At 32.5% G+C, this 27,164-nt stretch overlaps 1 protein-coding gene across 4 annotated transcripts in view; it reads left to right on the top strand.

The window, feature by feature from the left end:
* LOC132700301 (nephrin) overlaps positions 1-23,615 on the top strand; it is a 539,288-nt gene extending 515,673 nt beyond the window's left edge. For all 4 annotated transcript variants that reach the window (XM_060667511.1, XM_060667521.1, XM_060667492.1 and 1 more), the window contains 7 exons: positions 1,427-1,586; positions 2,091-2,320; positions 3,812-3,994; positions 6,038-6,221; positions 8,897-9,157; positions 13,430-13,623; positions 22,134-23,615. In XM_060667511.1, the coding sequence (XP_060523494.1) occupies positions 1,427-1,586; positions 2,091-2,320; positions 3,812-3,994; positions 6,038-6,221; positions 8,897-9,157; positions 13,430-13,623; positions 22,134-22,445 (1,524 nt within the window). In that variant the 3' untranslated portion in view covers positions 22,446-23,615. The remainder of the gene's footprint in view (positions 1-1,426; positions 1,587-2,090; positions 2,321-3,811; positions 3,995-6,037; positions 6,222-8,896; positions 9,158-13,429; positions 13,624-22,133) is intronic.
* The last annotated feature ends 3,549 nt before the right edge of the window (positions 23,616-27,164 follow it).

Here is a 27,164-nt window from a genome sequence, read left to right as displayed (position 1 = left end):
TCTCATTGCATCACTTTCAGTCGATACGCTAATTAATAAATTTGATTTTGCAGGGAGAGAATAAATTTTGTAGCTATGCCTCGGGGAAATAGATTTTCAATGGATCGATATTTACGGCAATTAAAACGAACAATCTATATCTATTGACTCAGTTTCATATTGCTTTAGGTATTTACAATTCTCAATATGGAAACAATACTGAATCGGAATCATTAATATTCAGCATCGTTAATGCGTCAGAGACCAATATTCCCTTGTAGTAGGAACGTACCTGGAATTATCTAGATCGCCATGCATGCATGCTTTTAAAACCATTTGATATACTCGACTTTGCATTAATTATCTATCATTTATTAATTATTTTTATCAATTGATTTTTCTATATAGAAGGATGTTACTTATAAGTTAGAAACTTCGCTTAGACGTAAAATGACGTACGTATTGGAGGCTAACCCCATTCGCCTTGCCCTCGAGTAAGATATGAAAACCATGACACGACAAAAAAAAAATTAATGAACGAGTTATTGAACCAGATAAAGGTGACACTTCATTGACCTCTTTAACAATATATATGTAGGTACTTTCGACGTGTGTTTTTATTACAAGCCAACATCTAAATAGTTTAAAATAATGAAATGTTTATACAAAGCGTTCGGCTAAGAGCAATCATAGACACAGATAAGCCAAAACTGTAATTAGTGTCAAAATATACACTTTTTAATGCTGATTATCTGATGCTCCAGATATAGTGTTTTACCTGGCATTTTCCTTAAATGCAATCTTATCCTATCATCATCTTATTTCATATCACTTGCCTATCAAAATGTTTTAACTAAATGTGCCTTGAATCTATTCCGCCCTAACATAATTTAGTTTATTCAAAAACTGTGGGAAAAAGAGCATATCATCAACATATACTAAATATTGAACTTGATAAAAATCCATTTAACAAAATAAATAAGAACTAAAAGTTCAGATTCTCACGAAATTTTATATATTCGCATGACAATTGTTTCGAAAACACCTTCTGAACTGGCAAAATAATATAGACTCTAATGAAAGTGAACGTCAACCAAGAAAAGGAAGAGTTTGATGTAAATGAACCGAATTCAATTCTTGTGTGCCGAGAAAATGGCTTTAATTCTTCTGCAAATAATGATAATTGTGTTTTTACGTGCCTCTAAATTGAATTGCTTTGAATTAAAAATATAATATATTTTTTTTAGATAACTTTACGCCGCACTTATTCTATATACAAAGTGAACGTCCAGCACGGAAAAGTGGAGTTTGGTTAAAATAATCGAATTTAATTTTTATATACGGAAAAAATGACTTCAATCAACTAAATAATGGCAATTGAATTGCTTTGAATTAAAAACTTAATAAATTTTTTTAGATAATTTTTACGATATACCTATTATTACAGAACCAAGTGATGCAAGCAAACCAAAAAGCAGGTGTTATCATGAGTACCAGCGATCTGGCTCTGCAAGGTGTTACTCGAAGTCAAGCCGGTAACTACTCCTGCGTAGCTTCAAATGTGGAAGGAGATGGAGACAGCAACGTAGTTGAACTTAAAATTATGTGTAAGTAGGTATAGTGTGACTGAATTGCGGAATTAGGCGCACCTTCCATAAAATTGGTTATTTATCGAGCATAATTCAGGAATACGGTTAAAGTTTTAAAGCAAATTAGGTTTTGGCGAGAGAAACTTTTTTATGTCGGAGTTCAAATGAGCACTCATTTACTTTAGCTAGACATAAAAAACTTTTTTATTTCTAAACCAGTGCCGTTCTTTGTCATTCGTAAATAAGTTGCGTCAACTTTTATTAATACCTCTCGGTTTATGCTTATAAAGCGTCTTAAAAAATATTATTCTTAAATTTATATCTCCATTTATTTTACCAACACATATAGGAATAGGTGTTGCTCGTTTACATTTATCGCGTTTCAGAACAATATTCAGGAATTCTTAAACTGAAGGTGGCATGGGAGAAAAAATGAACAATTTGGTTGCTTTGCTTGCCAAAATAAATCGAAAATTATTAAAACCGCCTGATATATATTGCAGTAGATTAATCATTTCTTAGATAAACCAATATGCAGAGCAGTACAGAAGCGGATCTACGGCGTAGCTCGCCACGAAAACGCAAGGGTTCTCTGTGAGGTGGAATCTTATCCACCTCCAGACAGTTTCAAATGGTCGTTCAATAATTCAGCTGAGACAATCGAGGTTCCACAGACCAGATATCATTCGGGGACACATCATTTTTCGTCGACGCTTACATACACACCAGTTTCAGAGCTTGATTATGGAACGGTAAATAATATTTAGGACCTAATAAATATAATATTCTTTCTATTTTGTTTCACTCACCTCAAAATTTCGAAGTTCAGTCTCTTTGCAAAATCACCTGCAATTTATGCGGTAATTTCTCTGAAAATTATATTCATTTTATCAAAGAAACTTCCACAGGCTACTGTAATACTTTTGGGTTCCTCCTGCGTCGGTTGTTGTTGAGTCAAACTTGCTAACGTTTCGGCAATCATCCTGTTGGCTTCTTCAGAGCTTGACTGAAACTGGCTCACATTTTACTCTGTACTGTTTGAGGGGGCGGAGCTAAATCAGGTGCATAAAAACCGTCTCGGATGACTGATTCCCATATTGGTGACAGGTAGAGACCTGAGTCGCGGTTAAGATTGTTAGGTTGTTTATAGATTTCTATAGACTCTGGTATTTTTCCTTGGTAGAAGAATTGATTACATGCAATTTTTATCCAATAAAATTTATTAATCCTTTTGTTTACAGAGCCGTAAAACTCTCTCAGCTCAAGTCACTGAACCCAGAATTAAAACACCTTACCTCTGCTCCCCTCTCTAATAATTTCCGCATTTAAGATATTAAGCGTTCGATCAAAAAGTACACTTCACCACAACCTTCCAATAGCAATGAGGCCGAAAGCAATCCTACACTTGCCACTGTGGTCCTTCCTTACATTCAAAATATCACTGACCACATATCAGAAGTTCTAAGGAAGTATAATGTCAAAACCAGATTTACCACTTGTCCAAAAATCTCACATCTTCGGTCCATCAAAGATAAAATTCCATTTGAGATGCCATTAGTTTACAGCATTCCACGCATATGCGGCAACCGGACAAAAAATATCTACTAATCTCAAAGAACACGAAAGAGGCTTACTACTTAGACAAATAAACCGGACATAAAATTTTATTCGATAAAACTAAAAATTCTTGCATGTAATGAATTCTTCTACCTACGAAAAATCCGAAAGGCTATAGAAATCTATAAACAACCAACAATCTTAACCGCGACTAAGGTCTTTATCTATCACTAATGTCAGTCATACGAGACTGTGTTTATGCCCCTCATTTAGCTCCGACCCCCTTAAACAATATATAAGTAGGTACAGAGTAAAACGCGAGCCAGTTTCAGTCAAGCTCTGAAGAAGCCAACAAGATGATTGGCGAAACGTCAGCAAGTTCGACTCAGCGAAAACTGACGCAGGAGGAATTAAGAAGTTTTGTAAAAAATGTTTTCATTTTACTTTTGGTGTCTCTCATCTCCATAAACTACAATCACAATTTCAGCGATTCAAAAAATCGCAGTTATTATCATTTAATTGACAAAAAATTAGGTGAATTAGTATTTTCACAAAAATCGCTTTGGTATATTGAAACGTTATAGATAGATATTCAGCAGGGATCAGGGAAATTTAACAAAAATATGTATTAAAAAATAGTCGTATCTAGTGTGCCTACTTAATAATATATTTCTTATTTTTGCCAGGTCATGTGCTGGGCCAATAACTTAGCAGGCAAGCAGCAGGAACCATGCATATTTCATATAATCGCAGCGGGAAAACCAGACCCGTTGTTTAATTGTTCGATAGTAAACCGTTCGAACGATTCGTTGGAAGTGGGTTGCGAGGAAGGGTTTGATGGAGGACAAATGCAACATTTCCAGTTGGAGGTAATGAGCCTAGAAATTAGTACACCGTACGTTCGGTTTTTGCATTGCTAACAGCCAGAATAGTTCTTATAAAAAAGAACCCATAAATTTCACCAACTCTTGGAGAGTTCAAATCAATAGATTATATTATTATAGCATCCCTATTGCTATATGTAAAAAATCTCTTTTTATTGCTGGACATTCACTTTCATTCGAGTCAATATAATTGTATATAGAATAAGTGTGTCGTAAAGTTATCTAAAAAAATATATTATGTTTTTAATTCAAAGCAATTCTATTTAGAGACACGTAAAAACACAATTATCATTATTTGTTTTATCAAAGTCATTTTCCGAGCAGGCAAAAATTAAATTCTGTTTATTTAAATCAATCTCTTCTTTTTCCTGTAGTAATTATTCTTAATAATTTCCCGTGCCCAATTTTTCGGTCAAGGTTACGGCAACATATTTAGTACATGTTGATGAGCTGCTCTTTTTCCCACAGTTTTCGAATAAAGTAAAATATTTTAAGCCGGAAAAGATTCAAGACACACTTAGTTGAAGTTCTAGGCCAGTGGTACGAAATAAGATGATAATCAGATAAGATTGCATTTAAGGAAAATGCCATTTAAAGCACTGTGTCTAGTGCATCAGATAATCAGCATTAAAGAGTATATATTTTAACACTAACTATTTTTGAAGACAGAACATGCTGCCTTTCAGAGCAACTAAACATTTAATGCATTTACAGTTTCGAACATTTTGATTTTGTGACACTACCACTATATCCCAGCTCCTTGACGAATTCAACCAGACTATATAAATTTAAGTTAACATTTATAGGTTAATATCTATATTTTGCATTTGTTAATAGAATACACAATATAACAAAACATTCTATTTGATTAGCTATTTAATTTTAAATTCATTATACTTTGGCTTGCTGCACGAGTTTTAATTTACAACGACTTGAAAAGCTTTTCTTAAAATCATTGCCTCGCATATTGCTTACTGACTTCTTCGTCATTCTTTGATTTTACCAAATTGAAAAAGTAATTCCTTAACTTAAACGATTTGTATGCCATCGACAGAATTTTAAATTTACTTAATGTGTCGGAATATATCTGCGTAGTTCGAACAAGATTTTATGGGTTAGTTCATTGTCCATAAAATTAGGAGCTTTTCATAAAATATTCTGAAGCAAATATTCCTGTGTGTACTCGCTAATGGGCAATTTACTCGCCGTTAGAAATATATACCAGCATTCATTAATGATTTAAAGCAGTTGATATAGAAACAAGTTTATATGAAAAGCATCGAAAAATGTTCTTTTTTAAACCACTCTGGAATTTACTTGACCTAATAATTTGAGATATAAATAAGTATTTCGTTGTATTCCTATGGCAATAACATTTTAGTTAATATTTTGTCACTAAAAATAAAATTTTTCAGTTCTGTTGTTCAGTATTTATTTTTTGATATGATGATATATTCAAATATACATGCAGAGCTAGCTGGAAATTTTTGTATTCGACATTCTTCATATCCCATTAATAACAAAATTTTTATTTTAGTTTCAACTATATTTTTAAGTAAGTAGTGTTTTACTTAACCATCTTTGTATTTTTTTCGAGAGAAAATCACCTGCTTATTTAGTTATTGTTATTTCTTTGTAATTTTTGTTCTGCAAAAGTAACTGAAATTTTCGACCTGTTCACAAAAAAAATTCAAATATACAAAATCATGAAAATTGATTTATTGCAAGACAAGTTTCCCGAGAAACTACAGAAAAATCAAAATTTTCACATATTTTCCGCAATTTAAGGTAATTTAAAACAACATCCTGTAGATTTAAAATTGCTAATTAAAATTTTGTAAATTTACCTACAGAAGGAAATTAAATACTCCATTATTAGATATAAGTTCCGTAAGTTTGTCTAAAATTGAATATTAACTTTAATGCAAAATAGGTTGGCATATAATTGTGGTTCGTTTCAAAAAGCATACAGTGTTCGCCAATAAACTATAACAACTCCATTTTAAAAGTACTTCGTTTGGTTTGCAGGTTTACGACCGGAAAACAGGAGTTTTGCAGAGTAACGTTTCAGCCACTATCCCTTTATTTATCGTAAGTGGTTTGGATCCGGGAAAAGAACTTAAAATAGTCGTCTACGCCGCAAATAGCAAGGGCAGAAGTGAACCGGCATTATTAGAAGGATTTACGTTGAAAGCGGCCGAAAAACAAACAGGTAGTGTTGAAAATTTCCTTTCGTTCGAATTTTGGAACATAACATAAAAATCGCGTTTTAGAACTCTTCCGACCAACTCGTCAATTTTAATTTCGGATGCCTTTCTCCAACATCAATTTTTAACCTTCTAAGTGAAAGTACTTTAAAATTTTAATTGGGTTAAAGGGTAGAAGAATATTTGATGGTTTCAGGTTCCTTTGGCCTAATATCGACTGACGAGTTTGACGACGTAACTTCGTGGTAAAATCTTTAGGAATTTGGAATCATTTTCGTAATTCACAACCTCTTCATAAAAATTGCGTAGTATTGAATGAAGGTGTCCAAATCGCAATTTCTAATTACTTTTAGAGCAGTATATAGCACCATCGTATGCATTCTCTAAAATATTATCATTTTTTTGGCATTTTTACGAAATTCATGCACCAAGTAATAAATTGAAATAAATGTCTTTTTTATGAACTGTAATAACAATCAGTTTTGTACATACTCACGAACGAAACGCAGTGGAACGAATTTTTAATAAACGAATGTCTGAAGGATTTTATAGATGTGCAAAACTTTTATTTCAAGAAAATTTTGTTTTCAAATGTTTATTTCAATTACTCATTTTTTTTGCCGTCCCATTGCTGTTTTGGCGGACAGTATTTTTTATGAGTGACGGTTCTGTTAGACTTCGCTATTTTTCTTCTCGGTTTCTAAATGTATAAATTAAGTACATTTAAACAAAATTGGATTGAGATTCGGTAAGACCAGGGTAAAATTCAAAACTATATATCAATATTCAACAAATTTGGAAAATAATTGAAAGCTCTGTGAAACAAACTTCACAACTACCTTATCTACTATGCCATAAATACATAAAAACTGTATATAAAATAATAAATAAACTAAATTAAATTTATTGAATTTAAGTTAGTCTTTTAAATTGTGCTGTCATCACGCACTTCGCAAATATTTATATTAATACTAGCAGATCCGGCAGACTTCGTACTGCCTCATTCGATAAATAAAAGACTTAAACTTTTGTATAAAATAATCTTAAAACAAACAAAACAATCCGTATTTAATAAAAAAGCATTTTTTGAATGATGCATGAAATTGTCCTATATAATATGTCTGGGGCCAAATGATGTCATCTGGAAACAGCTGTTTTATTTCTGAATGTTGGCCAAGAAGTTCTTAGAATCATTTCCATTCCCAGAAACCAAATAACGTAAAGGATTTGGTCGTGGGAACAACTGTAGCCATTTTACTTTGCCTCCAGCACAACACAATCCAGTAGATCGACCAGTGTATTTAACGCCTCACAATAATTACAAATTATTTCATGTCCCCAATTCTTACCGATTTGTCGGCACAATAATCAATTGCCGGATCATAGTAGAATGCAGCTCGTTCAACCAATTTCATTATGTGGTACTTGCTGTTGTTGTGTTTGATGTGCATTAACTCGTTGCATTCTAAGCCTATCTACTTCAATACTACAATTTTCTTGATCTGTCTCTCTCTGGTCATCAGTGCGGTTAGCACGTGAGGTAGCTCTTTGCACATTTGATTGACTGCGACGACCTAAGTCAGGTCGTCTTCTCCTCGGCATTGTTAATTGTAATTAATCAAAGTGAGAAAATTTCTTGCTCACTGAGCAGTAAAGTGCAACTATCACTAAATATAACAAAAAAGAGTACAACACTTGGAATGTCACTATCACAAAGGATCATCAAAGTAAAGAAAGTTCTCGCGCACTCAAAGATATCGCAACACCATATCTCTTTGAAGTTGTGAATACAGCTACATTTCTTAGACAACAGTGAGTTATTGTAATTTAATATGAACTTCACTGAATAGCAATAAAGTTCAAATTGACTCTACATTTTATTTAGAAAAAAACGTTTATATGGGAAAAAGAAAAGTGCTGTTTTTAGAGTTTTGCCGGCAATTATTATAATTTTTCTTCAAGACCGCGATAAGATAAATCCGTTCTGCCGTTCTCGAGTTTTCAGCGAGACTAACGAACAGAAATAGATTTTTGTATATATGGATTATTATTATATTATTATAATCCGAACTGAATAAAACCGAAGCTGGAACTTTCAGCTGCCCAATACCTTTTCTTGCGTTATTTGGTAGAGCCAGACTCGGAAGAGTGGATTGCTTGGCCCTTCGTATCCATTCGTCACAATTATTTAAAGACGCTGGAGGCAACAAGTTGGAACAAACGAAAACCTTTTCTAAGCTCAAACTTATTAAAAAGATTTCAAAAAGCAAAAAAAGAAATTTGTAAAATAATCAACCAACTGAACATCTCATTTTTTTCCATTACAATTTTTATTTAGTTCGATAAATTTGATGGAAACAAAATATAGAGTGGTATTACAGTTATGAAAAAAATTAAGAAATTCGTTATCCTAAAGAGCCTCTATCGAAAAACTTGGTGTTTAAATAAAAACATTTTGGTGCACTTTAAATGTACTACATAAATTACTGTTATTTGATGGTTTCATCTACTCGTATAACGGAAATTTTAAGTTCAGGTGCAAACGCTCAATTCATTCTACACTGTTAACTCTAATTAGTTACTAGAGTACAATTATAACCGGTATCCGAATTTGTTTCTACAAAAATTTACCAGCTCTCGAGTTTCTCTGATTATACGTGAAACCCTTATCACATTCCAGTGTTGTCTTTGGGAACCCGCGATCAGCTGGAAATTGCTCCCGTCCTCGGCATCCTTGTGGGTATTGTGACCGCCTTATTGCTCGTCACTGTCATAATTTTGGGAGCCCTTAAAATCCGGCAGGCCAGAAGGGATGGATCGCGCGCTGTGAGACCCCGCTTCCTGCCTGTCAAGGATAAAGTCAGTCTGCCGCTGCGAAGTGAGTCCGAGGATCTAGTCGAGAAAGACGACAAAAATCCGGACGTTATACCGTCAAATAAAGGTCAGTCATTAGTTTGAGAATAGTCGCTTCGTTTCTAAGGGAAAAATTGAACCTCCGCTAAAACGTGGGTTAAGTAAAAAAAAAACGATTGATGTGAACAAACATTCTGTTCTTCTTTTCGCTTCACTTCACTTCACTTTGATGTCGCCTCAGGTCTTTAATCAACCCTTGTAGGTGGAGACAAATTTAACTAACTTACATAATTCACTATAGCAATGGAGCTGCTATCACGTGCCAGATAAGCAAAAAAAGTGGGGCAAAGTACCTTTGCTTTTCTTTATTTGAATGTTTTAAATTAACTTTATTTAAAAATGAAATCATATAATTATAATATGGGTTAATGCGACAATGTTTAAAAAAAACGTTTTTCTGTGACTTAAGCACTTCACTTGATTCTATATTCAAGGCTGGCTAGATAGACTAGGTAGATAAGTTAACGAATAAATGATTAATGAATAGGTATCTCGAAACTTTATCAAAATTGACAGGCGTTTTGGGACCTTTATTATTTACTGTACTAAAATGTTAATACTGCATTTGACTAAATTAAGGTCACATCGTGGGATAACAACTTATTTTCTATTTTTTCCATTAAGTTGACAACATCGCATTGAATTCAAAAACAATGGCGGGTCTTATAAATGAATCGTAATATGCAAAAATTTAATACGGTATTGCAATAAAAAAAATTGTATTGCCAAGATTTTATGACACACTCAGTATAATAGAAAATATTTTTAAAATATTTACGTTTTGGTTTTATGCAACATCTATTAACAAATATTTTCAAAACAATTATAATTATTGTAATATGCTGAGACCATCCTGTAGTGTCAGTTGGGTGGGTCACCTTCTATATTATATTTGATTAAGCCCTTAGTGAAAAGTACAACATACTAAACTTCGACGGTTACCCACGTGAACGTAAATACTAATTCAAAATGATGTACGAAACAATTTAATTCAATCAAAAATCGAAGAAAAAGAAAACTTCGCAAATTCTTACAATAAAGGTAACAAAACTTTTCTATTCCATGCCATTTCAGTCCTCATTTTACTTTTTACAAAACTTCCGGATTCCTCTTGCGTCGATTTTTGTTGTTTCGAACTTGCTACCGTTTAGCCAATCATCGTGTTGGCTTTTTTAGAGCTTAACTGAAACTGTTTCAGTTCAGTTTAGATACAACAGAAACCGATCCAGGAGGATGCCAGAAGTTTTGAAAAAAATATTACAGTAAGTTTTTTTTGTAAAGTTAAAAAGTCCTTATTTTGTAATCAGCGATAATGTCAAAATTATCAAGAATAAAAAAGAAATATTAGATGTTGTTAGTTATTAAGAGACTCCTGATTAGTTATAATTTGAGTAATTTTAAGACGAAAAGATGATTTCCGAGTTTGTGATAATTAAAATTTGTTTACAACAAAATATTTTTTTTAATCGCCGGGCTTTTTTATATTTTGAGACTATCCTAATAATGTAAGTTTAGTTAAGAATTAATGTACCATGCGATACAAGTTAGAACCAAGAATGATTAAGGGATCTTAAAAACAAGACAAGTTTATAGCTTGTAGAACAAGAAAGATGTTGAATGGAAGTGAGGGAAAATCGAGATATGGTCTTTTCTTACACGATTTCGCCACCCTGTATATTCTTAACGAAACATATTTATGTTGGTTTAAATGACGCAAGAAACTTCTCAAACTCACGAATTAAAAGACGTTTACTATGTATTCTCACAAATGAATAAATTAATTAAATAGTATTTGTTCAAAAATATTGAAATTTATTATTTATAATAAAATTTTTAAATATTACACAAACAACTGTTAAAATCAAAATTTAAATTAAAGTTACAATTCCAAAAAATGTCTAAAATAATACTTCTACAAATGATATTGACACTCACCCGCAGGAGAAAGATCATAGTGAATGAAAAATGATAAAAATGATTTTGTCATTTCAATTTAATTTATGTTATGTTATATGTAATTATTTTTATATATCTATGTATGTCCATGGATGGAGTAAACAAGAGCACAAATAGAATAAATGGTGCAGAGAGATAAGGAAAAATTTTTCATTATTTTAAAAGTAAGATTCACAATACCGGGCGTTTTTTTTTTTGGTACCAAAAAAAAACAAAAACAAATTAAATTTGCTAAAGGGTAAACTAGACTTTTTTTACAACTTAAATACAAATATTGTTTCAAATTTCAAAATACATCACATTACAGATTTTCAAGCAAAATTTCGATTTGAAACCATTCCACCTACTTTGATATGTCAGTTGTTTAAGACAACAAAGGAAACATGTCGCAAATTGTCAAATCGGGACACCTAGGCGGCCATAAAATTGGCCCATTGCGGCCTATCCATCGAGTTCCAAATTTGCGATTGAAAAATTCTTTGACATCTGGACCGGTACACCTATCATGCTGAAAATACATATTTCGGTGATGGTGAAAAGGCAATCCTTCGAAATTGTCAGATAACTATGTTTCCAGCATGTAGAGTGTGTTCCGTTTACCTTATCTCGAAACCTACGGAGGTTACAAAAAACTTAAATACAAAAGTTGTTTTTATTAAAATTACTTTTTTTTTATTGTCCTAATCGCCACTTTTTTATACACAGGGTGGTAAAACAAAGTTAAATTTTTTTTTAAATAGAACACCCTACATTTTTCAAAGAAAAATTCAACGATATATATGAGTATGGGTCTGTGATGCACTGTTTCGAACTTACTAGCGATCATCTTCAGAATTCGCGTTTTGTTTAAACCATCATTGTTGGGTTGCTTATTGACTTTTTAAACTTTTTTCCGTCTATTATTTTCACCAAAATAATGCTTTTCTTTAAGCAACGATCAAATTTAAAATATTTCATTAAAATACGCGGTTTTGCCAAGTTTTGCCAAATGATACTTTTCTCAGTTTTCTTATATATTATTGGATTGTTGAATATCCCCTATTATATAACATAGGGTCTCTGACTTACCGTTTTGGCTTAATTGGCAATTATTTTCCAAAAATACATAAATGCTTTGTCATTCATAATTTAAAAATCTTGTAAATAAAGTCCTTAAAAGAAAAATTCTTGCCTCTTGAAAGACACAAACACAAAATTGATATTATTAATTTTTACCTTTTTGACATAATCATCGCAGTAGCTTTGGAAACAATAGTAGTCCTCTGTTGCGGTAATATTACTGATGTATTAACAGGTATCAGTGTATTATAATATTTTAAGTGTATTATTTCGGACTTCACAAAACAAAAGTCCGATTCTTGCTGTCAGATAAACTTAAGACTCTAATTTTGCAAAATAATGATGGATGGATGGAACATATTTCAAAATATAATTTGGACCGATAAATCAATATTGAAGTTCAGAAAATAAAAAATGTGTTTTTGAAGTAAAGAAGTAGGGGCGAAAATCCATATGTATGGTGCGCAATCTGGAGATCTAGAATTTTAGTACCCATATTTTACCAACAAAATTTAACATCCGTACGATAATTTTTCAAAGAAACTTCCACAGGCTAGTGTAATGATCTTGAGACTCAAGAGTCAAGCTTGATGGAAACAATTTTTATTTTTATTTTTTGTAACCCCCCGTAGGTTTCGAGATAAGGGATAGGCCCCTCTTAAACAGGGAGCGTATTATCAAAAAAATCGTATAATTCCAGAATAGGATATGGCACTCGAAAAAATTACTTTTTAAAAGTATTGCCGATGGTTCGCAATTCTAAGCCCTGGATTTTCATTACTCCACCATCTCACGTGCTAAGTGTCGCATAGAACTTTATTGCCGATCCACGAACAGAAATCCAAGCGCTTGCCACTGTTCCAATATTCTAAGATATGGTTAAAAACTGATTTATATGGACGGCTTTTAGTTCACGTTATCACATTTCTAAAATAGCTTTTTTTTTAACCTGTACACTTTGTGCTTGTTTTCATTTTCCGATTTCATTGACCGATTTCAAAATTAATTAGTGTTGAAGCTTCATTTTCGTTCTAGCCAACAAACGACTAATTTTTTGGCGCATCTTTCACTTTCTAGGATATTTATCCTCTTGTCTACTCCTTCCATGGATACATTGTATATAAAACGGACAACTTATAAGCTAATATTATTTTCGTCCAAAAGGAAATAATTCTATAAACGAGCTCAATTTATTAAGTTTTCGAAAACAGATTGGGTTTTTAACTTAACTAGTTCAAGCTTTGATGCCTCCCGTTACTGATCATTCAATATTTAATCTCTACAGACTCAGATTATCAGCTGGGCTCCGCAGCAGAAACCCCCGGCCTAAATAATTCAATACCACCGTCGATGTGCAATTCGGGAGATTATGGGCAGACCGGCACATCTCCACTAGTATCTTTGTCATCCCCGCTGCAGAATATCACGCCACTAGGGGAGGCATATATGGCACGTGATCGGACCTTTGCTCCACAACACGTAAGTTTCAGTTTAAGTGACAATGCTTTCCTTGTAACAGGCAAGTACAATTACAATTGCTTAATATCTGAATTTTCCAGTGATTTTTGTTATATTTTATTTATTTGTTGACTATTGAAAATTACACCTCACCGACTCAACATTCAAAAACTAAAAACATACACACATACATACATTGAGTAAAATGTAAAAGATGGTTTGGTAAACTCCACTCAGAGCAGTTGTGCAGTTGCGTCACGTATAGTCCGTATGTCTTAGCTACTGAGAAACAACTAGATAAAGATGTATTGCTATGACGTAACTGGACAAATGCTCTGACTGGACTTTATAGTTAGTATTCTTGGGAGTCTCCAAATCTACTAGAATTGCATCTTCCATTGCTTATTTACTACAACGGATATTTCTTCTCTGTAATGGTAATTCTGAAAACTTTGTTCTATGTAATTAATTCCTATGCCAAAATTTGATTTAAGTATAACAAAGAAAAGTCACGGACATGGTAAACAATATTTTTTTAATAATTACATATATGTTATATTGCAAGGAAATAATATGTGACGCACGCCAAATTCCATTTTTGTGGGGTAGCGAGTCAATGCGGAATCATAGTCGTGATCTCCGGTTCTCATTCACATCCCACATATAATGAGATTTATGATTGATTTTTGAAATTGGATGCTGTACTCCGCCTGTCGCCGCTGCCGCCTGGCCGCCCACTCTTCACAATCTGAGAAAACAATTTACTTTATGCCGTAATTCTCATATTTTAACATGTTATGTTTTTACACGGTCCTTAGCATAGTTTTCAATTCCTGCATTTGAAAAAAATAGAATAAATTTGTCCTGGATAGACATTACGGAAGCCCATGACTATGCATCAATTTGTAAATAATTCGTATAAAATTTTAACTATCATTTTTTCAGTTATTTGAGATAGTGATTAAATGGAGTATTCCCCCCACATTGACTGACTAACTTGATTTGAACAAAATTTGAAGTAGCTATACCAATAATTCGGATAATCACCTCCGCGCACAAAAGTCGTACAATTATTATCATCCTGAAATAATTGACTAGATTTACTAAAAGAACATTTTACCAAATAACTTCTGCCACCTAAAAATGTGGAAGTGCAGAAATATGTTGCGATGCAAACGTACCGGATAGTTTTGGTGTAGTAACAATGCTTATAAATTCTAAATATTAATGAAACGGAAAACACACCTTAAAATAATAAAAATAACGATAAAAATATTTCTTATTCACAAATTTCCACGTGCGTGAATATGATTAATTGAATAAATTTTCATTTCGAAATGGCGAAGTCCAGCGATTCGATTTTTTTTGTGATCCGAAAACCAAAAATATCTTAAATGCTGGGGGGAAGTGTAATTGCCATCTTCATTTTATTTTCTTATATCGGTTAGATTGAGTACTGCCTTAAAGTTGAAAGAAATTTTGCGCTGCCCTCTGAAATAAAAATCGATAACTCCAAAAAGCCTCAACTATTTTAATAGACTTGGAGTCTTTAAATACTTTTCTTTGAGTATTAATCGAGCGACATTTGAGGCGATTGCTTTCCTTGCCACCAAACACTAAATATGTCCTAACGGGAAAGGAAAAATAAATAGTTACGGCTTTTCGGAAAGTAGGAAACCTTTCTCGGCATTTTATCTTTGCCCGTTTACGTTACTTATGATTTCAAATTTAATATTCTGTTTCAATAATACCTTACCCTTCTTATATAACGAATTTTTATATCCGAATTTGAAATAAAGGGTTGAATAGAGAGGAAATCTGCATGACCTATTGGTGGAAATGTAGCTCCCACTAGTAAAGAATGGAGGACGCAGATTTCCAATACATACGAGCCCTAACAATTAAAGGTTCGAACGATATAAAAAATGACAAAAAAGAGATTTTTATATCTATTTAATTTTTTTTTTGCTTTGTCGATTGAATAATCAATTTACGCACGCATTTACGTAATGAATTATTTTTAATTTCGCATGAATTACATTGAAAAATAACGGAAACATACCAAATTTGCTGACAGATAAATATTCGGACGCGAATGTTTATTGACCAAGAAATCAATGTTTTTAGATAAATGTGATGTCAGTTCGGGTTGTATCTTTCAAGTTTGTATAATAGTTGATAAGAAAATGACGCGTGGTGTTGCAACAAATAAAAAAATACGAGAAATTATCATATCTCAGTACTGCAGAGGTAAATCAATGCAAAAAATGTCAAATGACTTAAGTATTGCAAAATCAACAGTCGGGGATATTATAAAAAAGTATGGAGAGAAAGCTAGTGTTAGTGTTCGTGGTGAAAGTTCAGGCCGACCCCGTAAAATCACTGAAAGAGACCGTCGTATTCTGGTCAAGATTTGTAAAACTAGCAGACGAAGCGTCTTACGACAAATTCATGCCCAATAGAATAATGAGGCAATCTTAAATGTCTCCAGGGAATGTTGTTTCAATATAAAAATTATTAATATTCTATGATCTACCTTTGTTAAAGACAAAGGAAAAACCATTATTAACGTCTATTCAGAAGATAAAACGTTTGAATTGGGCAAAATCTAAAATATTCTGTACAACGGTAACGTGGAATAACGTTATCTTCAGCGACGAATCAAAATCTGATGTGTGTGTAGGCGATTTTCGAAAAAGGGTGATTCGTACAAAATCAGAAGCTTTTCACAAACATTGTCTAAAGCGCAAAAGGGTTGGCAACTGCGAGTTCATTGATGGTACTGTAAATGCAGAAAAATACCAACAAATTTTATTAAGAAGTTTGATTCCATCAATAGAACGAACTTTTGGAAATGAAAATTTTATATTTCAACAAGACGGTGCGAAAACAACAAAAAAGTGGTTTGGGGACCATAATATGAAAATTGTATCGTGACCATCAAGTAGCCCCGACTTGAATATTATTGAAACTTTATGGCATCGAATGAAAAAGACTTTGCGTAACAATCCTCTACGTACAGTTCCAGCATTAATGGCAAAAATCACCGAAATTTTTTTTTTGTCAAAACGCATAAAAGCTGTTATTGCCGCGAAAGGTGATGTTACTTCTTATTAATGCTCGATTTAAAGTAAAAGATTTAAATGCGTCCGAATATTTATTTTTCAGCAAATTCGGAATGTGTTTGATATTTTGTTATGTAATTTATGCGAAATAAAAAAATAATTCATTACGATAGCACTTTTTGGTATAAAAATAAGTGCGTGATTTCATTTTTCAATCGAAAAGGCAAAAAAAAATCAATTTAATATAAGTATAAATATTTTTTATTATTATTTCGTACATCGTCCGCTCGTATTATACTATACGATTTCGTCTTTGCATTTCTAGGTGTCCAGACTTATTTATTTCAATATTGCGATGGCAACCTTATAATTACTTACCGCACTACACATTAAATGTTCACCGTTCAAACAGATGGTGTAATCACATGTGAATGTGTTGAAAATGCTTTCAATAGGTGCGTTGAAGTACATCGGACTCGCAATTTTACCCTGTAACCACTTCAAAACTAGTGAAACGCATAGGAATGTTATTTGTACTAAAACAGTTCGAATTGGTTTCCGTGGATTTATTCTGCGGCCGGCAAAATTAACTGAAACATCAGATTAAATTAGCTTTTGGAATTTAGAATGTATGCGAAGAGAGGTTTTCAGACCGGCGACTAAACGTGTTCGGTAATTCTGGTGGCAACTAAATACTCTGCACATGTTTGTGTTATTTCTTCACCCACCGGCTCACGAAATAACTGGGTAAAATGATAAATTTTTAATTAATTGAGAATTTAATAATACATGCTATTTAATTTGTCGGTACGGAAACGGTATTTTCGTGTATCAAATAAATGGCAAAGCATTTTTTAGAAAATAAATTAAATAGAAAATATTTGCCTCTAAATATCTCAACTAAATTACATTGTTGGTTAGTTTCTGCGAGAAAAAATGCTATTTAGAAAATCTGTAGAGGATAATTACCGAAAAAGAAAGTAATTTTGAGCAATTTTGCTAACGATCGCGGAAAAAATGTTTGAACTTTTCCTGATTAAGGTATCTAATATGTTTGTTGTCTTTCGAAAACTAACTATAGAAAAAGTGTCCACACTATACAGCTGCGATTGTAAAAAATGAAACTAACCTATCTAAACATAAAAAGTTTCCAGATTACTTCATTGATGATGAAGGTAGGGAGTGTTACGGATTTTATAGTTGAACCTCTTACTTTTTTGATTAATCTGTCTTTTGTAGAAGGTGTATTTCCCTAAGCCTTAAAACTTAAATCGGTTATCGGTTTTTTCCAAAATATTCGAAAAGTGTTTTTACATGCGGCTCGATGCATTTCTAAAGAAGGAGCAATTTTTCTCGAATCTCAGTTTGGTTTTCGCAATCGATTATCTAGTCAAGAGGGCTTAGTTTCCTTATATAATCAAATAGTCTCGAACCTGGATCGGAGTAATAAAACATTATGTACGTTCTTGGACTTCAAGCGAACTTTTTTTGTTGAATAAGTTAAATAATTGCGGTATACGGGGGAATATTTACGCCTAGATTGAGTCGTTTTTGAAGGGTCGTGACCAAAGAGTTGTGCTTAGAAGTGACACTTCTGTGATTAGATCCTTATCTAAAGAACTCACCAGCGGTGTCCCATAGGGAAGCATACTGAGACTTTTATTATTTATAATATTTATTAATGATATATCTGATTCTTTTCCAGACAATTATGTTTCCTTATATGCAGATGATACTGCTGTGGCAGTGTCATCTAGGAGTCTGGAAGATCTAACGTTGTTGGCCACTAGGGCAGTAAGTGGTATGACCCGATATTGTGCGCGTAACGGTATTTGTTTGAACGGGACAAAGACTGAGATGATGTTTGAATTTGGTTAGAATGCAGGATAAATCCATTAATCAGACTAACGTTAAGTATTTGGGTTTGTTCATAGGACAGGCCAAATTGACTACGTATTGAACAAAATAGCTATGCATACTTTTGTGGTGCATGCTTTTACTATTGTATTATTACGGATATGTTCAATCTTGCTTATCTTACGCTATTATATGCTTGGGAAACTCTTCCAGAGCTAGTGAAGTTTTTGTTCAACAAGAACGTATTGTTCGAACAATGTTGGGGAAGCCTCGTGGCCACTCTTGTAGAACCCTGTTCCCAAAATTAAGTATTTTAACGTTACATAAAGAGTAATCTATCTAATTATTGCATGACCAGGATTGATGGAGATTACAATTTTAGAGCTAATCTTAATTTGCAGGTGCCAAGTCATAAGTTAATCAAAGTAGCTAACAGCCCTATATTTTTACCATTAAAACTATATAATAAGTTGCCCTTGTCTGTCAGACATACATTGCCTGTCCATTTATTTAAGCAAAAATTAAAGCTCATTTTGAATAAGAACGATTTTTATTTTATCGAAGAATACTTTGAATGTAGTAATGCCGATCTCTCAGTGTGATATCCTTTGTGTGTTGTACGTATTTGTTTTTAATGTATTTTTTATTATTTTTTTATTATTCCCCGATACTTTTGTTAAAAGTCAATGGAAATAAACATTATTATTATTACTGCTTTCCGCAGTACTCAACTAAGGTCGTGATGCAAAAAATATATGTTTCATGACAAATTTGCTTAAACAAAACTTGTTTTGCCAAATTCCGTTGATGCAAAAGTAATGCGCACCTTTTTAAAGGAGCTTCGAACTTGCTGATGTTTCGTCAATCATCCTGGTGATGAGGTTAATTGGAACTAGTTTGCGTTCTACCCTGTACCTGTTTATATACTGTCTAAGAGAAGCGGATCTAAAGGAGTCGTGGTTAAGATTGTTTGGTTGTTTAGAGATTTATATAGTTTCTCGGATTTTTCTTTTGCAGGAGAACATGTGAGCATATGCAAGAATTTTAGTTTAGTCTAATAAGATTTGATGTCAGGTGTCACGATTATGGTCGTGCTAATGAAATTATTTAGTGTAAGGTCATGATGTTTTGTCTTAGATAATATTGTTTGTCCTGTCTTTACAATGTAATGCCTGGTGTTTTTCATTACAGAATACATATAAAAAATTACAGACCACATACCAAATGTTTTTAAAAGATATAATATTACAACCAGATTTATCAAAAAAAAAATCTCTCAACATCTTTGAACGGTCAAAGACAAAGTACATTGGATTGACATGACGAAAAATATCATCTAAGCTAAAAGAACATGAAATCAAATCTTATTCGACTATACTAAAATTCTTGCATGTAATCTACTCTTCTACCAAAGAAAAATCATATCATATCATAATCAGCGACAGAGTAGAATGCAGACCAGTTTCAGTTAAGCTCTGAAGAAGAGAGCAGGGTGATTGGCGAAAAATCAGCAAGTTTGATTCATCCACAACCGACGCAGGAGAAATCCAGAAAATTGGTAGATAGCGTTTTACTACTCTTAGGCACAAGCTGTCTCCTAGAAAAACGTTTTTTCATGATATTCCACAAGAATTTCACCGCTTGCACCTTCACCTAATATGCTCAGTAATACCTCGTAATTAATTAAATAATTCATTAATTATGGGCATCAATTACTTCACACTTTTCAGTCCAATACTTCGTGTTGCTAAAGTAGGCTTTCAGATTATTTATCAAATTCATTGGTGACCATTTGCTACTGTTTTCTTTTAACTTGTTCCTCGACTCATTAGCTTTGCCTCGGCTCATTAGCTTTGCAAACTAAATTTAACATATTTGCTCCTTAACCAAAACTATCTCCATAGGAATCGGCATGTCTGCATTGCACTATTCAAAATATAAAAAAATTCATTACAATCCAGTAAAAGTAAAACTTCAAATTCTATTGCGTGTCCGTTACATTTTGAGTAAGATATATACGGTAGTTTTCACCGCATGTGCGTTTATAAAAGATGCAGCTCATATGCAAATGTTGTCTTCAATGTATATGCAGTATGAATATTGAATAGGCAAACGGTATTTTGCATGTGATGTGTTTTGCAAATTTTTAGTCAAAATGTATGCAAAGCCGCGGTGGTGCCAACTTCGAAGTTGCTGTCCTTTTAAAGTTTCAAAAAGGCGAAGAGGGTAAAACTCGAAAGCGGTATTTAGCTGAACTAAGATGCTCGTAAAAGATTTGTTTGTCGAAGGAGAACAGAACACTGTCGGTCGAGGTTTTAAAATAAAAGTATCCGAACTAGGATTCAAAAGTTTTACTTAATGTAGTAGAGGCAAAACTTTTCGCAAGCAAAGCAAGTTTTCAGGGAACATGTTTTCAATTTTCTAGTGTTAATTGAACGCGGAGTAGTCCGCCAAAGCACGCTTGTTTTTAAATCTTGCTGCGAATCCGATGGAATCGTCTGCAACTTTGTGCATATCTCACTTCAGTATACAAAGATAAACTGAAGGAAACTGACTCACAATAAGATGATCAAAAATTGACAATACTCCAAAATAATGGGGCAAAACAAGGCGTTTAGCATTCCAACGCCCAAGTGAATAGGGAATATATTTAACATACTACAACAAAGTAGGCTTTCATGGCCGGTTTAGCCACAAAATTCTTAAGGGATTTTTGAAAGATAAGACCGACAAGTCCATAGCCATTATGTTTTATGGACGATTAAACTAAAATCAAGGCCCACCTCAAAAATGTCGTATCAAACTAAATTTATTCATGTTATATACTATCAACGATTGAAAGATTAATAATTTACGATTTTTTTTGCTGGAAAATTTATTTGAAAAATTAAATTTTCAAATTTGGAATCGCAGCTGGGTTATTATCATAGAAGCGAAATGTGGTCCGACCAGGGAGCTTATTCTCCAATAGTAGACTGTAGAGCAGATTATAGAAAAGCATTGAGTTTGGTGATAATTTTGCGAGAAGAGAGAGAGAGAGGAAGTCAATTCCAAAGAGACTTGAATTTAGCAAAAAATTGAGTTGTTGGGACTCTAAAGATCTTCTAAGAATGGCTAATGTGGAGATAGTGGTTCGTCAAACGAGAAAAAGAAATTTCAATCTTTTCGGTTCGATTAATATCGGCTACTGTATAAGTGCAATTGTTTGGTATGACTGCTCGAAGACAACCTGTAAAATTAACTTTGGTTATAACAATGTAAGTCGGAACTGTTTACAAACTTATAAGTTCTTCTTTAAAAGTTAACTTATTATTGTATTTTAGTTAACATTAAAGTTTCGTAGTCTAGGTAACAGAAATTTTCGAATTTTAGCGATTATGACACTTTCGCAATTGGTCAGTATGGGCACATTATCGGGGTATTTATCAGAGTCAGTGGACCTGAGGCATTCAATTAACGCGACAACTATCAAGTTTGTAGCAACCTACTGGGGCACCAAAGAAAATGTCAAGAAATTTTTAATATGCTTGTATTTTCAATTATTAGTTCTATATCTTTTTACAGATTTGCATATTCTTTTAACCGCGATTGTTTTCGTTTGCATTTCAGTTAACCAATGAGGTTGTTTACGCCGAACTGTCGCTGTCCAGGCCAAATTCCTTGGATCCAATCAAAAACGGAGGTCAACAATATTCCTGTGGTCAGCAGTACGCCACCTTACGGAAAGGTGACGACTCAACGATCTACACCCAAATAGACCACGGCCGGAGGCCTCCACCGCCCATACCCATCAGCAAGACCTCACCTCTAGTATCCCCAGTTTCCTCCTTATTCCCTGCCACCAAGCAAGGTATATACCACAGGGAGGTGGTTACGGTTCGAACCCCGTTGATGGGTTGTCAACAGGAGAGTTGTGTTTAAATTTATGAGTGTTGTCGTATGAATCTTACTCACTGTAAATAATTTAATTGTTAAGATGATGATGTGGTGAGTGCGCAATTGGGATCAGAAATGGAAGAGTGCGAAAAAGCTAGCTCATAAATCCTCGATTTGGAAATGAAGCTTTGTTAGCTTTTGTTAAGGGCGACCTCAAAGTGTAATAAGTAAATTGAAAATGCCAGATGCTCACTCAATAAAGCACTATGGAGAAGGAAGATGTTTGATTGAGTTTCTTGCATCGCTTTTTACGTCCTTGACCCTCATAGTATGTCGGTCACACGTTTTGAGTTTCAATGTATTAACTAAAAATTAAATTTGAAATAAGAAATGCTGGTTTTACACATATCTTAAATTTCCATATATTCTCGTCGATTATATTATAAGAACTGTTAAACGTTAAATTGTCAATATCCCAGTTGTCAACGAACCAAAACAATCAATTTATAACGACATATCCTAAAATCCCATATCGTTCGTTTAGAAAGATATCTTAAAAAAAATTAGTATTTTAAGTGCTATTACCTTTTTTAAATTTGTGGGTAATGTCTGCGTTAACGGTTATTTTGTTCTAAACATAATTATGTGTCGTATCAAAGAATGGGAACATGTTCGATCCAATGGCTATAAAGATATCAAAGCTTTTGGGGCTTCAACTTTTAAATAAATAGGTCATATTTTCTATTAATTTATTTAAGAATATTTCGTAAATTGGTGTAATGCCTATATGGAATATCTAGAAATGTTCATCGAAAAATACACATTTCCTTATGTTTGAAAGTTTTATTTTGCAAAAAGTATTCAGAAAATTCCATTCATTGTCCAAAAAATTTTGATGTCAACAAGCTTTGTGTTTTCATTGAATTGAATGTTACTTGGTTATTCAGCTGGTCTCTTCATAAAACATTTGGTAAACTTCATAAAGGATTGATTAGTTAAATGATTCCGATTTCATCTGAAGGTTAAAATAAATCCTACAACGTACTGCCATAAATATATGTAAGTAGTTACAGGTTCTTTGGTTATAATATGGCACACCATCTACAGGGTTTTCCAAAAGTTATATGAATAATGGCAAATACAGAGATTGACTTGAACATGCCGAATATCTTGTAAAATGAAACAAGTGAATAATTGAAACTAGGGAAAAAATCAGAAGTTGTTTTTATTGAATACCATATTGTTTAATTTACATATATATATATATATATATATATATATATATATATATATATATATATATATATATATATATATATATATATATATATATATATATATATATATATATATATATATATATATATATATATATATATATATATATATATATATATATATATATATATATATATCTATGGTATATATTTGTTCGGTTCCGCTATCGGCGAAATATCATTTTCAAATGTACACACCTCTTCAAAGTAAAGCTTCCAATTATAGATATTTATTTAATTTTTTGTTATATCATTCCATAATTTCGATTTAAATAAGTAATAAATATAGCAAATTAAATTAATATATAAATCACACCCTTAAATTAGTACTTGATTGATTGGCGAGTCGAGGTAACTGTAGATATCATCATTAAATCTAGCTAGTTAAATATTTGATTATTTTCAATTTAACCCATTCAGCGTGAACCTATTTTTAACTGTTATTCTATAAGTTTCAAAATCTAAAACACTTCAAATTTGATAACTTATTCTTTAAAGCATGTGGTGATCCTCGTTATTTGTTTCCTAAATTGACAGTTTACCTAAGTAGATAGTGAACATTTTTAGATATTTTTTCTCCAGTTGTGGATGTATTATATGTATATTATAGGTGCGTTATTTTCTAGTCAATTTTATGAACATGTCTAACCTGAAAATACAATAATAGATTTTAAGTGTTTCTAGTATAAATTTCGTAAAAATAGTAACTAAATAATTTTTATATGGGAGACTGAGTGCGAAATTTGCTAGGGGAATTGTTATGAATTTGCCTAAAATATAACGTGGTTCCATTTTGGGATCGTAGTCAGAACCAGAGAGCAAATTCTTAAAAATCTAAAATAATATGTCCAAGCTAGTTAATTTTTGCGAATCTAGTCATAGATTCGTACTACGTTTCAATGGCGATAGATTATTGTGAAAAAGAATGGAAAAATATACTGTTAGCACAAACTTTGTAAAAAAATGTGTAAATACACTATTTTAAATACCGTTGTCTTATATGTGATATTGTACTTCGGTGTCGAAGTTACAAATTTTATTAAGGGAATGAGAATATTGTAAAAAAAGTATATTTATGTTTCAATCTTTATTCTATCTCTATGAATAATACCAAAATTACATTTACCGCGTTTAATGTAAAGTTATTTAACAATAAAGTGTTCTATATAAAATTGCAAATTAGTTTCTTTTTATTTACTTCCGATTCCAATATTCCCGCAATATTGATGAAACTTCCGACGTACAAAATACAATACTGGCGATAGAAAAGTGGCCAAAGAACCCCGTATAGTTGTGGACCCAATTTTTTGTTAGTTGTGTATAGTATATTTGAAATGTATTAATCAAAACTAAGTTAATCTAGACTCCGTTTGAAATAATCGGTAATAAAACAATTAATCCAATTGATAAAAATAATAAAATTTATAATTGCTGAAGATCGAAACGTATATACTTATGGTTCTCAAATATTTTATTTTAACCCTTCCATGAAGGAATTATATAATATATATTTAATTGCTGCCTACGCTGAAGTGGCAATATCAATTTAAAATTGAGCGTACATTATATGCAAAATTTATGTTCATAACTATATATATATATATATATATATATATATATATATATATATATATATATATATATATATATATATATATATATATATATATATATATATCCTCACGTATTGATTCACGGATGGAAAAATGTGATGACACTATATTCGAAGTGTTCGAAGTGTTTTCGGAGCGCGAGCATTGAAGATGCCAAGTGAGATTTTGGCGAATATATATATATATATATATATATATATATATATATATATATATATATATATATATATATATATATATATATATATATATATATATATATATATATATATATATATATATATATATATATATATATATATATATATATATATATATATATATTCTCACGTATTGATTCACGGATGGAAAAATGTGCGTCTGCAGGATTCCAGTCGGATGCAGGATTTGCAGGATTCCAGTCGGAGTTCAACGAGCGAACGGATGATATCCCGGAATATAGTGTCATCATATATATATATATATATATATATATATATATATATATATATATATATATATATATATATATATATATAATTCCCTGGAAATCTTTCCTTGGAAGTCCTGTGAAATTCGCTCATACTGCATACCATAATTCCTCTACGGTGAGTGCAACAGAAATTTTCGCTTCAAACCTGCATGACCTGCATGACCAAATTTTATTTAATTACTTTTGTTTTCTGAAAAATAGATGACAGTGCTTGCAAACGTAAGCAACAAAATTAAAAAACTAGATGCTAAGGGGATCATTTCCAAATACAAGGTCAAGTAATTTCGGAAAAATTTATAGGAAGGCTATCTACAAATCTTCTGGATTCCTCCTGCATCGGTTTCTGATGAATCGAGCTTGCTTTCGATTCGCCAGTCATACTGTTAGCGTCTTCAGAGCTTAACTGAGCAGTAGCGGAACATAAATCAATTCTTCAACCAAAAAAGTCCGCGACTCAGGTCCTTTCACCAATATGGAAATCAGTCATCTGAGATGATGCTAATGTCCCTCCTGTAGCCTTCAAACATAGTAGAATGCAAACTAGATTCAGCTAAGCTCTGAAGAAGCAACCAGTATGATTGGCGAAACGTCAGCAACTCCCATCCATCAACAATTAACGCAGGAGTAATTTTAAATGGTATGTGGCAACCTGTGGGGGTGTTTTGAAAAAATGTACAGAAATATGCAACAATTTTCAGTCGACAACGATTTTGGTAAAATTTTTAGTACCGTCTGCAATAAGAAAAATATCTTAAAGTTACAGTAAACAATATTTCTAAACAAGAACTCGAAATAAGGTAATTCTTGCGATAAAATCATCAATGTCTTGAATAAACGAGTTTCTGAAGAAATTTATAATAAATTCTAATAAAATTTTTTTATGACCACCAGCTTTTGGGTATTTCTTACAGAGCAACAGGCATACATTCACTGAGTGAGGTGTAATTTGAGCATCGGAATTAAGAAACGTCAAAATACCTTCAGCATTTTAAATATCTACCGAAAACATTCGATGGTTCCCGACCTGTGATTAAAGTACCGGAAACGATGGAATCGGCCTTCGACAAGGACTGGGCAAGAATTTTTCACTAATAAGACTTCACCAGCACACGTAGGTGGATGACTGGCACTTTAGGAGGTTAAAAAGAGGTATTCAGTTATTAAACATTTCATAATTGACTTGTCTATTTTTTGGGTATAGTGTTATTCAGATTCTGCCACACATAATTTTTTTCGACTCTTGTGTTTTTTCGTACGTTTCGTTAAAGTTTATGCGTAGTTTATTACGAAGAGAAGCATTTAATTGCTGCGGTGTCGCGTATAATTTTCGTAGGATCATTGGCGAAATAATTCCCTTGACACCACAAAGCAATTACTAGCCTACATTCGAGAGCTTTGCTCC

Source organism: Cylas formicarius, unplaced genomic scaffold (assembly GCF_029955315.1).
Source record: "Cylas formicarius isolate icCylForm1 unplaced genomic scaffold, icCylForm1.1 PGA_scaffold_10__41_contigs__length_53128322, whole genome shotgun sequence".
Taxonomy (NCBI): Eukaryota; Metazoa; Arthropoda; class Insecta; order Coleoptera; family Brentidae; genus Cylas; species Cylas formicarius.
Note: the sequence above shows the minus strand (reverse complement) of the source record. Positions and strands in the feature narration are given on the sequence as shown.